General features: G+C 40.8%; 1 protein-coding gene across 5 annotated transcripts in view; it reads left to right on the forward strand.

Annotated features, from left to right (window-relative positions):
- LOC117525655 (dynamin-2-like) overlaps window positions 1-14,658 on the forward strand; it is a 138,618-nt gene that overhangs the window by 120,249 nt on the left and 3,711 nt on the right. For 2 of the 5 annotated variants that reach the window (XM_034187569.1, XM_034187567.1), the window contains exons 17-20: window positions 5,185-5,352; window positions 5,716-5,942; window positions 10,877-11,134; window positions 11,353-12,287. In XM_034187569.1, coding sequence (XP_034043460.1) covers window positions 5,185-5,352; window positions 5,716-5,942; window positions 10,877-11,134; window positions 11,353-11,419 — 720 coding nt within the window. In that variant the 3' untranslated portion in view covers window positions 11,420-12,287. Of the gene's footprint in view, window positions 1-5,184; window positions 5,353-5,715; window positions 5,943-10,876; window positions 11,135-11,349; window positions 12,288-14,658 lie in introns of those variants that run through there. The other 3 variants (XM_034187566.1, XM_034187565.1, XM_034187568.1) reach the window with 2 other exon arrangements.

Consider the following 14,658-nt stretch of genomic DNA (forward strand, 5'->3'; position numbering starts at 1 on the left):
GGTGTGACCACCATTTGCCTCATGCAGTGCAACACATCTCCTTCACATAGAGTTCATCAGGTTGTCAATTGTGGCCTGTGGAATGTTGGTCCACTTCTCTTCAATGGCTGTGCGAAGTTGCTGGATATTAGCAGGAACTGGTACACGCTGTCGTATACGCCGGTCCAGAGCATCCCAAACATGCTCAATGGGTGACATGTCCGGTGAATATGCCGGCCATGCAAGAACTGGGACATTTTCAGCTTCCAAGAATTGTGTACAGATCCTTGCAACATGGGGCCGTGCATTATCCTGCTGCAACATGAGGTGATGCTCTTGGATGTATGGCACAACAATGGGCCTCAGGATCTCGTCACGGTATCTCTGTGCATTCAAAATGCCATCAATAAAATGCACCTGTGTTCTTCGTCCATAACAGATGCCTGCCCATACCATAACCCCACCGCCACCATGGGCCACTCGATCCACAACATTGACATCAGAAAACCGCTCACCCACACGACGCCACACACGCTGTCTGCCATCTGCCCTGGACAGTGTGAACCGAGATTCATCCGTGAAGAGAACACCTCTCTAACGTGCCAAACGCCAGCGAATGTGAGCATTTGCCCACTCAAGTCGGTTACGACGACGAACTGGAGTCAGGTCGAGACCCCGATGAGGACGACGAGCATGCAGATGAGCTTCCCTGAGACGGTTTCTGACAGTTTGTGTAGAAATTCTTTGGTTATGCAAACCGATTGTTTCAGCAGCTGTCCGAGTGGTTGGTCTCAGACGATCTTGGAGGTGAACATGCTGGATGTGGAGGTCCTGGGCTGGTGTGGTTACACGTGGTCAGCGGTTGTGAGGCTGGTTGGATGTACTGCCAAATTCTCTGAAACGCCTTTGGAGACGGCTTATGGTAGAGAAATGAACATTCAATACACGAGGAACAGCTCTGGTTGACATTCCTGCTGTCAGCATGCCAATTGCACGCTCCCTCAAATCTTGCAACATCTGTGGCATTGTGCTGTGTGATAAAACTGCACCTTTCAGAGTGGCCTTTTATTGTGGGCAGTCTAAGGCACACCTGTGCACTAATCATGGTGTCTAATCAGCATCTTGATATGGCACACCTGTGAGGTGGGATGGATTATCTCAGCAAAGGAGAAGTGCTCACTATCACAGATTTAGACTGGTTTGTGAACAATATTTGAGGGAAATGGTGATATTGTGTATGTGGAAAAAGTTTTAGATCTTTGAGTTCATCTCATACAAAATGGGAGCAAAACCAAAAGTGTTGTGTTTATATTTTTGTTGAGTGTATATATAGCAGTGGTGGGCACAGATAACCAAAAAATTAACTTCGATAACAGATAATAAGATAACTGAAAAGTTATCTTTGATAAAGATAAACCGTTAAACCACCCAAAAATGTATCGGAAGTTACAGATAATCGATAACCGATAAATTCCGGTGTTGTCTATGGGACATTTGCAGTTACTAAAGAGCTGAAATTGATTTTTAACATGATCACTTTTGAAAGCATCAAAAGTGGTAAAAGACCTAAAGAATAAGCAAGAATGTTTAATCATGCTGCCCCCTGCAGGAAGCAGCACAGACAAATCCTGAAAGCACCCACGAAATCAACTCTTTACTAATCATAATCATTTTTCTTTCAACATTGTGCCCCTGGGGAAGCTCTTGTTTGCAACAACGCTCCCACCACAGAGACACACTGAGAGCAGCCATAAAGCCAGCTCCCTCTCAATTCCAACACTCCGGTCAGGCTGAGGTCTTGAAAATAGTCATACTAACTTATGGTTTTTTGAAAATACTGATAGAATAACTCCATTAATGTCAATTCTGTCATTTGTACAAAGTTAAAATATAACATATATCTTTTAATGTTGAATAAGGCACTAATTCTGAGGTTTTGTAACAAACACAGACCGCAAAGCATTCTGGGTAAAAGTGCTAAACAGTGATTGGTTCAGTAATCCATTATGTAAACCAACACGTTAATGTAACGTGTGTCATGTGTTGGTTTAAAGATAAATGTGCTTTTGTAAAATATTCCATTTTTATTTGTAAAAACAAGCATTTTTACGGAGCCCTGAAAGTGTCATCGCAGTTGCATGTTTTAAAACTTTTATGATGTTGTAAAACGTGCACTCAATATTAGTAAGTAAGTAAATTTATTTATATAGTGCCTTTCACAGACATAAGGCTATGTACACACGTTGTCGGGTATTTGTAAAACCGAATATCTTACCCTTTCAGTTTGGGGAAAAAACTTCATCCACACTACGTTGTTTAAAAAAAAAATCCATCCACATCGAACCGTATAAATGTGTTGTAATTAGTCTGCCAAACCTTTGGGTGCCGGTACTGATGAAAATTCTATCCAGTCAGGAGCCTTATTCTCTTGTCGTCACTTCCACAAAAACTAAAAACATGGTACCAACCTCGTTCGTGTGGACCGATACGGAGTCGGAATTACTTCTAACTGTAGTTTTAGAACACAAAGTTAACAAATATATGCACACAAAAAGCACCTGGACAATGGACAGTACCAACACTTTGAGAGCAGCCATGTACCCAGACGTTTAATACTGCCATGAACACTCCTGGCCAGTAGATGGCAGTAGCGGCCTTGAAAAAATGTCAAACAAAATTCCAGATAATCCGTGTCTGCTACATTTAAGATGCGTGGAATTTAACAAACGCAAATACACTAACGTCTATAAACCCAGAGAATATATTCACGATAGTTTTAGGCACTAGAGTTTAATGCTGTTATCTGTGGACCCTGAACAGTGTCTGAAATGCATTTGTCCTGTCGTGAACGTCTGAGATTACCTTATGCTACCCATAATGCATTGCTGCCTGGCACAGCATGTGCTCACAAAACCTTAAACATTAGCACATTACTTTAAAAGGAAAACATATATCTGATATTTCACTTTATAAACTTCAGACATGACAATAATTTTAAATAACTTGTCTAAAATGAGTGGTTAAAATTTGAACCATATGTTAAACATGTATGCCTCTGGATGACTTGGTGACATTGCGATTATATTAGTATGGTGTTAAAGGAAATGACTCTTTTTTTGGTCACTAGTTCTTCTTTGCTTACAGAGGATAGAGTGGTTTCTGTTTGTAGAGGGTAGAACAACATGCCTTTTAGGAAACTTTTAACAGGTAGGTCTCAACAGCTTTAACGGTTTTAAAAATGTTTTTCATTGTACAGCTTAGTTTAGTACGTTATTGGTCTAAACGTTATCGGACGGTAATTCATCGTAAGATAATTAGTCCGATGGTTTTTAATTTATCTAAAAAGATAATCCGATAATGAAAACGTTATCTTTGATAATTATCTGTTATCGGATTATCGGAAGTGTGCCCACCACTGATATATAGTAGTGTTCAGAATAATAGTAGTGCCATGTGACTAAAAAAATTGATCCAGGTTCTGAGTATATTTCTTATTGTTACATGGGAAACAAGGTACCAGTAGATTTTCACAAATCCAACAAGACCAAGCATTCATGATATGCACACTCTTAAGGCTATGAAATTGGGCTATTAGTTAGAAAAAAAGTAGAAAGGGGGTGTTCACAATAATAGTAGCATCTGCTGTTGACGCTACAAACTCAAAACTATTATGTTCAAACTGCTTTTTTAGCAATCCTGTGAATCACTAAACTAGTATTTAGTTGTGTAACCACAGTTTTTCATGATTTCTTCACATCTGCGAGGCATTAATTTTGTTGGTTTGGAACCAAGATTTTGCTCCTTTACTAGTGTGCTTGGGGTCATTGTCTTGTTGAAACACCCATTTCAAGGGCATGACCTCTTCAAGTATTTTGACATATCCAAACTGATCCATGATACTTGGTATGTGATATATAGGCCCAACACCATAAAGAACCAAAAAGAACAATTTTACTCTCATTAATCCACAAAATATTCCTCCATTTCTCTTTAGGCCAGTTGTGTTCTTTGGCAAATTGTAACCTTTTCTGCACGTCTTTTATTTAACAGAGGGACTTTGCGGGGGATTCTTGCAAATAAATTAGCTTCACACAGGTGTCTTCTAACTGTCACAGCACTTACAGGTAACTCCAGACTGTCTTTGATCATCTTGGAGCTGATCAATGGGTGAGCCTTTGCCATTCTGGTTATTCTTCTATCCATTTTGATGGTTGTTTTCCATTTTCTTCCACGCGTCTCTGGTTGTTTTGTCCATTCTAAAGCATTGGAGATCATTGTAGATGAACAGCCTATAATTTTTTGCACCTGCGTATAAGTTTTCCCCTCTCCAGTCAATTTTTTAATCAAACTACGCTGTTCTTCTGAACAATGTCTTGAACGTCCCTTTTCCTCAGGCTTTCAAAGAGAAAAGCATGTTCAACAGGTGCTGGCTTCATCCTTAAATAGGGGACACCTGATTCACACCTGTTTGTTCCACAAAATTGACAAACTCACTGACTGAATGCCACACTACTATTATTGTGAACACCACCCTTTTCTACTTTTTTTTACTAATAGCCCAATTTCATAGCCTTAAGAGTGTGCATATCATGAATGCTTAGTCTTGTTGGATTTGTGAGAATCTGTTGAATCTACTGGTACCTTGTTTCCCATGTAACAACAAGAAATATACTCAAAACCTTAATCTTTTTAGTCACATAGCACTAATATTATTCTGAACACTACTGTATGTATGTGTATGTATATATATATATGTATATGTGTATGTATATATATATATATGTATATGTGTATGTATATATATATATATGTATGTATATATATATATATGTATATGTATATATATATATGTATATGTGTATGTATATATATATATGTATATGTGTATGTATATATATATATGTATATGTGTATGTATATATAATCTGTCTTATTTATCAAAGTAACACATTGTTCAAATTTTGTTCATATCAATAGAATGGGATTTATTTCAAACTGCATTATGTCATGTTATCTTGGTGAGGACTTGATACAAAAACAGCACAAAACAAATGTGTCAAAGCTTTAGCTTTAATTTTAAAGGGGGGGAAAAAAAGTATTTTTCTTGAAATGTTTCCCCACATATAAACAGACCTGATGATGTGACCCTGCCTCTGTCAACCTGACCCCCCACCCCCACCCTTCACACTGGCCTCCCGCTTTCAGCCTGAGAGCGAAGATGCAATGAATCCTGGAGACACAGTGTCCATGGACCCTCAGCTGGAGCGACAGGTTGAGACCATTCGCAACCTTGTGGACTCCTACATCAGCATCGTCAACAAATCCATCAGAGACTTAATGCCCAAGACCATCATGCACCTCATGATCAACAGTGTAGGTCTCCTGCTTTTTCCTTCTGTTGTTCTGCTAGACGTCACAGATGTGTAGGGTGTTTTCCCATCTCCAGAAGATAATAGTGAGTGTATTCAGCAGTGGTCCAGCTGGTAGACATTACATTGAAAACATAACAACTCTTACAGTTATTTATTATTTATTTATTTATTTTTTCAGTTGTTCAACTGTCAAGAAAGATTGTTCTTTGGTTAAGAAAATTTTAAAAAGCTTTAAGATATTAGATGTGAGCTCGTTGTTGTTTCTGATGGATTGAGTCACAGACTGTTTATTTTTTTTCTGTCACATGAGTGACTGTTTGCTTCCTGTTTGTTCTCCATCCATCCTGTGTTTTTTCCTCTCCAGGCGAAGGACTTCATCCACTCGGAGCTGCTGGCCTACCTGTACTCAGCCGGGGACCAGGGCAGCCTGATGGAGGAGTCTGCAGAACAGGCCCAGAGGAGGGATGAGATGCTGAGGATGTACCACGCTCTGCAAGAGGCTCTGGTCATCATAGGAGACATTAGCACCACCACTGTCTCCACACCAGTGCCCCCACCAGTAGATGACACCTGGATAGTCAAGGAACCAAGGTAATGCACATTAGACAACATGACCTTCACCAACACCATTTGTTAACATATCGAGGAAAAACCTAATGATTACACAAAGTAAAGCAGCTGTTGTATGGTGGGGCCACCTTGCTGCCACCTTGTACTGCAGCTATGGATCACTGGGCTAGCGCTACCTATTAGCCTTTTAGTCAAATGCTAAGACTAACCACAGTGACTTAGAGCATTTTTCACATTTGCACATAATTCATATGAACTACACACCAGGTGCAATTATTGGGGTAACTGTCAAGAGAGATATCTTTGACCGTACCGACGGTATTGTAAACGGTACGTTATGTTGCTCAAAGAAACTACTTAAGACTAAAGAGAAAATACATCGACCCACACTGGCTAAGCATTAAAATGTCTTAGCTCTATCTGAGGAGCGGCTCCTTCTTCGAAGTTCAAAATGGGGACCTTATAGTCAGGGCCACAAGTATTTGGACAGCGACACAATTTTGGGAATTTTAAGCCCCTTCAGGAATTTATAATATCATGATCGCAACATCCATCTGAACCTCCTTAATCTGGTTACTCCAAGTGTCACAGGGGGAGGAGCCTATCCCAGCAGGTAGTGGGTGAGAGACAGGGGACACCTTGGATTTGGCCACCAGTGTTTTGCAGGGCCGACACACACATATAGACAGGCAAACACATGCACACTCACTCACACTTACAATCACTTTCGAGTCACCAGTTCACTGGACCGGCATGTCTTTGGAAGTGGGAGGAAGCGGCGCGCCCAGATTAGATTCTTGCAGGAACTGTGCTTGTCAAAAACTTTTTTATTTGCATGAAAGATTAAAGATATTGAAGACTACTCTTTTCTAACTGTCATTCTTAAAATCTGTGCACGTCCTTGAGTGCATGATGTATGATGTTAGACAGTAAAAGAATTTTTGGAAAAACAATTATTTTCAGGTAAAGTTCAAACATAAATTTTTTGGAAATAACATCTGAACAACAGCAGAACAACTTGAACATCATTAAACAATGCAACAATCTGTTCTTTTTTTCTGAAAATAACAGAGAAAGGGAAAATGCACTGCCACCTGCTGGTGGCACAGAGTAATGCTAGTGCAGGCTTTTTGATTCTACTTCAACGAATCTATTTCAACACGTCATGGGCGGCACATTCTGTAGATGATTTTCATGTATTCATCAAATTTCCATTTATTTAGGAGAAATTCGCGTGAAAATTGAAAGAGCTCGTGTTGTGTGTCTTCCGAGCCGTACCCCTGCCTTCCGGCTGTAGAGGACTGTATATCTGTATGTTTCTGTCCTTGCTCCAGTTTGCTGTCTGTGTACATTTGCATGATGTGTATACCTTTGGAAATTTTATTTACTTTTTAAATAATTCTTCCTAGTCTTGATCTGTTTTTTTAATTAACCTGTTATTGAGTATGTTCTTTTTGTTGTTGTATGTTATCCTCTATAAGACCTCTGTGTAACTTTTTGTTTTTCTCAATAAAAAAAACTGTGAAGTCCGAGGTAGATAGAACTGTTGCGCGGTGGCTCTCATCTCGTCTAGACACCTGTTATACTTTTAAAAGTCTGCTCATTTTGATTACCTTTTACAAAATGCTTGTGTAGCAATAAACGTGTAAATACATAGAGAAAAAAAAAAAAAAAAGACTGCAGACATTTTCCACAGTCTGAGCGCTGCCCCAGTCTGAACGATCACCTCTAAATTATTTACACATTATTCACTTTGCGTGTTTTTAGGAATCCGCTAGCTTAGCGTAGCTACTAGCTCTTAGCTGATTTAGCATGGCGGCTTCTCCTGTCTCTCCCGCACTTTTCTGCTCTGGGTGTGAAATGTTTAGTTATTCCTCGGCCTCCTTTAGCAGTAACGGTACTTGTAATAAGTGTAGCTTATTCGTAGCTTTGGAGGCCAGGCTGGGCGAATTGGAGACTCGGCTCCGCACCGTGCAAAATTCTACAGCTAGCCAGGCCCCTGTAGTCGGTGCGGACCAAGGTAGCTTAGCCGCCGTTAGTTACCCCCTGGCAGATCCCGAGCAGCCGGGAAAGCAGGCCGACTGGGTGACTGTGAGGAGGAAGCGTAGCCCTAAACAGAAGCCCCGTGTACACCGCCAACCCGTTCACATTTCTAACCGTTTTTCCCCACTCGACGACACACCCGCCAAGGATCAAACTCTGGTTATTGGCGACTCTGTTTTGAGAAATGTGAAGTTAGTGACACCAGCAACCATAGTCAATTGTCTTCCGGGGGCCAGAGCAGGCGACATTGAAGGAAATTTGAAACTGCTGGCTAAGGCTAAGCGTAAATTTGGTAAGATTGTAATTCACGTCGGCAGTAATGACACCCGGTTACGCCAATCGGAGGTCACTAAAATTAACATTGAATCGGTGTGTAACTTTGCAAAAACAATGTCGGACTCTGTAGTTTTCTCTGGGCCCCTCCCCAATCGGACCGGGAGTGACATGTTTAGCCGCATGTTCTCCTTGAATTGCTGGCTGTCTGAGTGGTGTCCAAAAAATGAGGTGGGCTTCATAGATAATTGGCAAAGCTTCTGGGGAAAACCTGGTCTTGTTAGGAGAGACGGCATCCATCCCACTTTGGATGGAGCAGCTCTCATTTCTAGAAATCTGGCCAATTTTCTTAAATCCTCCAAACCGTGACTATCCAGGGTTGGGACCAGGAAGCAGAGTTGTAGTCTTACACACCTCTCTGCAGCTTCTCTCCCCCTGCCATCCCCTCATTACCCCATCCCCGTAGAGACGGTGCCTGCTCCCAGACTACCAATAACCAGCAAAAATCTATTTAAGCATAAAAATTCAAAAAGAAAAAATAATATAGCACCTTCAACTGCACCACAGACTAAAACAGTTAAATGTGGTCTATTAAACATTAGGTCTCTCTCTTCTAAGTCCCTGTTGGTAAATGATATAATAATTGATCAACATATTGATTTATTCTGCCTTACAGAAACCTGGTTACAGCAGGATGAATATGTTAGTTTAAATGAGTCAACACCCCCGAGTCACACTGTCAGAATGCTCGTAGCACGGGCCGGGGCGGAGGATTAGCAGCAATCTTCCATTCCAGCTTATTAATTAATCAAAAACCCAGACAGAGCTTTAATTCATTTGAAAGCTTGACTCTTAGTCTTGTCCATCCAAATTGGAAGTCCCAAAAACCAGTTTTATTTGTTATTATCTATCGTCCACCTGGTCGTTACTGTGAGTTTCTCTGTGAATTTTCAGACCTTTTGTCTGACTTAGTGCTTAGCTCAGATAAGATAATTATAGTGGGCGATTTTAACATCCACACAGATGCTGAGAATGACAGCCTCAACACTGCATTTAATCTATTATTAGACTCTATTGGCTTTGCTCAAAAAGTAAATGAGTCCACCCACCACTTTAATCATATCTTAGATCTTGTTCTGACTTATGGTATGGAAATAGAAGACTTAACAGTATTCCCTGAAAACTCCCTTCTGTCTGATCATTTCTTAATAACATTTACATTTACTCTGATGGACTACCCAGCAGTGGGGAATAAGTTTCATTACACTAGAAGTCTTTCAGAAAGCGCTGTAACTAGGTTTAAGGATATGATTCCTTCTTTATGTTCTCTAATGCCATATACCAACACAGTGCAGAGTAGCTACCTAAACTCTGTACAATAACGTTTCAACTAATCAATCAATCAATCAATTTTTTATATAGCGCCAAATCACAACAAACAGTTGCCCCAAGGTGCTTTATATTGTAAGGCAAGGCCATACAATAATTACGGAAAAACCCCAACGGTCAAAACGACCCCCTGTGAGCAAGCACTTAGCAACAGTGGGAAGGAAAAACTCCCTTTTAACAGGAAGAAACCTCCAGCAGAACCAGGCTCAGGGAGGGGCAGTCCTCTGCTGGGACTGGTTGGGGCTGAGGGAGAGAACCAGGAAAAAGACATGCTGTGGAGGGGTGCAGAGATCAATCACTAATGATTAAATGCAGAGTGGTGCATACAGAGCAAAAAGAGAAAGAAACACTCAGTGCATCATGGGAACCCCCCAGCAGTCTACGTCTATAGCAGCATAACTAAGGGATGGTTCAGGGTCACCTGATTCAGCCCTAATTATAAGCTTTAGCAAAAAGGAAAGTTTTAACCCTAATCTTAAAAGTAGAGAGGGTGTCTGTCTCCCTGATCCGAATTGGGAGCTGGTTCCACAGGAGAGGAGCCTGAAAGCTGAAGGCTCTGCCTCCCATTCTACTCTTAAAAACCCTAGGAACTACAAGTAAGTCTGCAGTCTGAGAGCGAAGTGCTCTGTTGGGGTGATATGGTACTATGAGGTCCCTAAGATAAGATGGGACCTGATTATTCAAAACCTTATAAGTAAGAAAAAGAATTTTAAATTCTGTTCTAGAATTAACAGGAAGCCAATGAAGAGACAGGGTGAGATAGCGACCCCTAACGGGAACAGCCGAAAGACAAAGAAGATGATAGTGGCAAAATAAGACGTTCATGAAAGTCTCATATCATTTCTCCCATCCGTAGTGATGACTACCAGGAGTGTAGTGTTCTGTTACTTCACTTTCCGGCAACCGCATCATGCCTCAAATGTGTAGCCAACCAATTACATAACACAACAGATGTTACCTGCCATAAGTTGGGCTCTAATATAGACAACATTATAGTATTCATGTCTTTTATTCCTGAATTAATATATTTTTGAGAAATAAAAATTCTTGATGCTAAAAATGCAACTAATTGTATAATTTTAATGTCCTCGTAATTAGATTGTGTTTGTCATTCAGTGATTTTTTTTTATTTTTTTATTTTATTTTTTTTTCTGCTGACAGTTTTGTAAAAACTCTGAAGCTGTCGAGTTTTAAGTGTCCTTCTGAACTCTAACCTGTGTCCGGATAACACTCTTGTTTTTGTGTCTAAGTCCGCCCCCAGGGTCTCGCCCTGCCTCAGCAACAGTGCCCCCTCCTACTCGCCCACCAGCAGTTAGGGGTCCTGCCCCAGGTTCAACAACCCCTCTCAACCCTTCACCAGCTTTTGGAGGGCCACCTGTTCCTTCTCGCCCTGGCCTTCCACCGGCCCAAGCGGTTTATGGAATCGACCCCGTTTCTGGTGCTGCTCCTCCTCTGATCCCTTCCAGGCCTGTCCGTGTGCCCCCTACTCTGCCACCGGGCATCCCCAGGTATGGAAGCATGCACATGGGACAATATATTTCATCATTTGCTTTGATGTTCACCATTGCGGGTGGTGGTTAGGTGCTGGTGGTTGTATGTTCTAGCTTGTCTGGCGGTGGAGCGGCTGATGTTGGGAAACACTGATGCACGTTCATCTGATGATTTGCTTTGCATGTTTCTTCTTCCCCACCCCTCCCCAATACCGCCCCCTGTCTCCCTGCAGCAGACGACCCCCAGCTGCTCCCAACAGACCCACAGTCCTTCGTCCTTCAGAGCCCTCCCTGCTTGACTAGAAACACGTGCAAATGTCTTTCTTTTATCTGGTCATGCAGACTTTGTTTACACTTTTCTATTCCTCTTGTGCAAATATATTCAAATATTTCTAGTGTATATTTCCAGAAGTAAACATTTGTTGGATTGTAATTGGTAATCTGATACTGTTTCAGTCTGTGCATGTCAGAAGTACTTTGAATGAAATTTGGACTGTATGTTTAAGCAGCGTTTTAACCGTACGCGATGTCTGAATCATGACAGTGGATACATTTGATCTGACTGACCTGGAGGTTATGAACCACCAAGTCATCATGAATTTTGTTTTTCACTTATTTCATTTAAAATGAAACAAGACTTGAGACAATATGTAATTCAGAAATTTTGATGGCATGTCAAGAAAAATTGAGTATTAACTCACTAATGTTTGTTAGTAATCGCACACGGAGCGCCTCAGTAACGAGCAGCACTTTTTTCCAAAATTGTGGCTTACCTTGAAAAGATTAGCTTGACCATTTCTTTCATATTTGCCACATTTAGTTGATTCTTTTTTGGTATTTATCTTGTCTGGATGTGAGGTGTGAAGGGACTACATAGTATGTCCACTGATGTAATACCGATACGAGTGTATAAACCCGCGGTGCTAACAGTGTGTCCCATCATCACTTTGAAAATGAAAGTAGCTCAAGCAAAACAACTTTTGGCACTTAAGAGGTCTTGTCCTGCATCAGGTGCACAGCAGCGCAGAGGGAAAAGAAAGTGTCACTTTCACACCCCAAACCCACATTGATTAAACACCAAATGATACTCTGATTGGTTTAAATCACTGTATGCCCTAAACACACCCATAATTATTTAAGAGACTAAATGAAACCACTTGTCACCCTGTGACTTACGCTGTATTCAGATTATGTGTCATGTAAATAACATAGTGGGGATGGACATGCTCCACCTGCACTGGCACCTTAAGCACAATCTTTGTGTCCCTAGGGTGAATAAAAAGTTTGCAGGCCACAGAGCCTTCTCTTATCGTGCTCCTGTTCTCTTCACATAAGTAAGCTCTAACCTTACCAACCCCTAGAGCGAGCACACAGGCGACAGTGGTAAGGAAAAACTCCCTCTGATGATATTGAGGAAGATACCTCAAGTAGCCAGACTCAAAGCGACGACCCACTGCTTAGGCCATTCTAACAGTTACAAGGTTTTGCAAAGTTTTACAAAGCTGAAGAAACAGAAAACAGGAAATCAAATAACATAATAATACAAAGCACATACGTCCATGTAGGCGTCAGCACCACAGGCAGCGGTCATCTGGCATTCCTCTCAGTCTGGCATCTGGCATGTGGCATGTGTTAAGCCCATGCATAAACTCTCCATATCAGTAGGTGGTGGTAGTTTTTGTGTTATTCAAAAAGGGAAACCAGAAGCCATGGAAATTTAAATTGTAATCAGTGCAGTGTTGCTACCACACTCCCACTCATCACTGACAGCTTTGGTGGTCCATCTCCACGTCAAACTCTTTATATACAGGTTCTGCTGTATGTCCCTTTGACTTCATTTGTGTGATTTTGTCACTTTCATTTCTCTTCTAATGCATTGATTCATTAAAAGATGATCAGTCACTCAGAGTGCACACTCTCACTTGGAACATTTGTGTCATTTTGTCGAGTGCAGACGCACCAATGATACAAACTAGGGCTGGGCGATACGAGCAGAACCTCATGTCTCTATATAAATCATCTCACCTCCCAGTAAGGTTATATATTATGATATAGTACATTTTCTGTAAATTCAATTAAATACATTTTCTATAATATGTATATGTAACAGACATGAATAAGCGAAGCTCTTCAGCATCTCAACATGTCATTTAGGTCCTTCAGACTTTTTTTCAGTAAATGCTTCTGGATAGCATTGGCATGGCTAAAAATCTTCAGCTTCTTGGGAGCTTCGCTCCCCAGTCCCCCCAACTACGGTCCTCTTAATCACCGCCATTTTAAACATTTCCTTAAATTGCATCTTACATGCCTGGAAGAGTCCTCACCATGTAATTTAGGTCCTTCAGACTTTTTTTTTTCAGTAAATGCTTATGAGGAGCATATGCATGGCTAAAAATCTAACCCTACCCCCCTGCCATTAAGCATTTTTTTATGTTGATATAAATTCATATTCCAACTTTTCAGCTACTTCATAGTAGAGCTGCACAATATGGCCACATTAGCAGAACTTTCAGGTCTTCTTTTTAAGAAAAACCTCCTACACCACTCCATCAGGAAGCTGTATTTTATATTTAAATTTATACCAAGTTGTAGAGATTTGCTATCAATTTGAGTTTAAAAAAGATCATTTTAGACATTAGAAAACGGCTGTTAATCACCAATATAACTAGGAGTCTGTGGTTCAGACGTTTTCTTCTTCTGCTAAGGTGGATTACAACTTTTTTGTGGAACACAGCACCGACTACTGTAGAGGAGGAACTCAGCAGTCAAAATGGCTCTTTTCAACCAGACGTGTGGTGCCGTGACATGTCAATCATCGGGTGGCACCTGGGATGTCCAATCAGGTTTCAGGGAAGTCCAGTGCAACCCAGTTAAACCCATGCCAGGAAGTGTTCAACATTTGACATTTCCTGTTTCACTTTGGACTCAAAATTTGGCACTTCCTGTTTCAGTATGAACTTGCTACAGAGTTTCCGCAAGATTCCACAAGATCTCATCTGTCAATCCAGGAAGTGTTCAATATTTAACATTTCCTCTTTCACTCTGGACTCAAAATTTTGCACTTCCTGTTTGGGACTCCCTGTACCATGAGCGAGCATTGCGCTGCTGCGTGTTTCGCTCATATAACATATATACATCGAAAGGCCTATTTCCTAATACATTTTAAATTATATACTCAAAAGTGATTTACTCATACTTGATTATAGCAACAACAAAACAAAAACCTGACATTTGAAACATGTATTTACTGAAGTGTTTTAACTACATTTTATCGGGGGAAATTCTTTCAATATATTTTCAGTATCATCAATTTTATATTCTGGTGGGGTCGGGGGGAGACTAGAGCCTATCCCAACAGTATACAGGGTTCACCCTGGACAGGCTGCTGCAGGGTGACATTCAGACAAGCAAACTCCCCTTACCAAAAAGTAGTATATGCAAGTATGTTTCAAGTATACTTCTAGTTTACTTTTTATATACTTATCAGTACTATTTTTTGGTAAGGGTCACTCAAATACTCACTCACACCTACGGTGTACATT

The sequence above is a fragment of the Thalassophryne amazonica genome, chromosome 15 (genome assembly GCF_902500255.1).
Source record: "Thalassophryne amazonica chromosome 15, fThaAma1.1, whole genome shotgun sequence".
In the NCBI taxonomy this organism is placed as follows: domain Eukaryota; kingdom Metazoa; phylum Chordata; class Actinopteri; order Batrachoidiformes; family Batrachoididae; genus Thalassophryne; species Thalassophryne amazonica.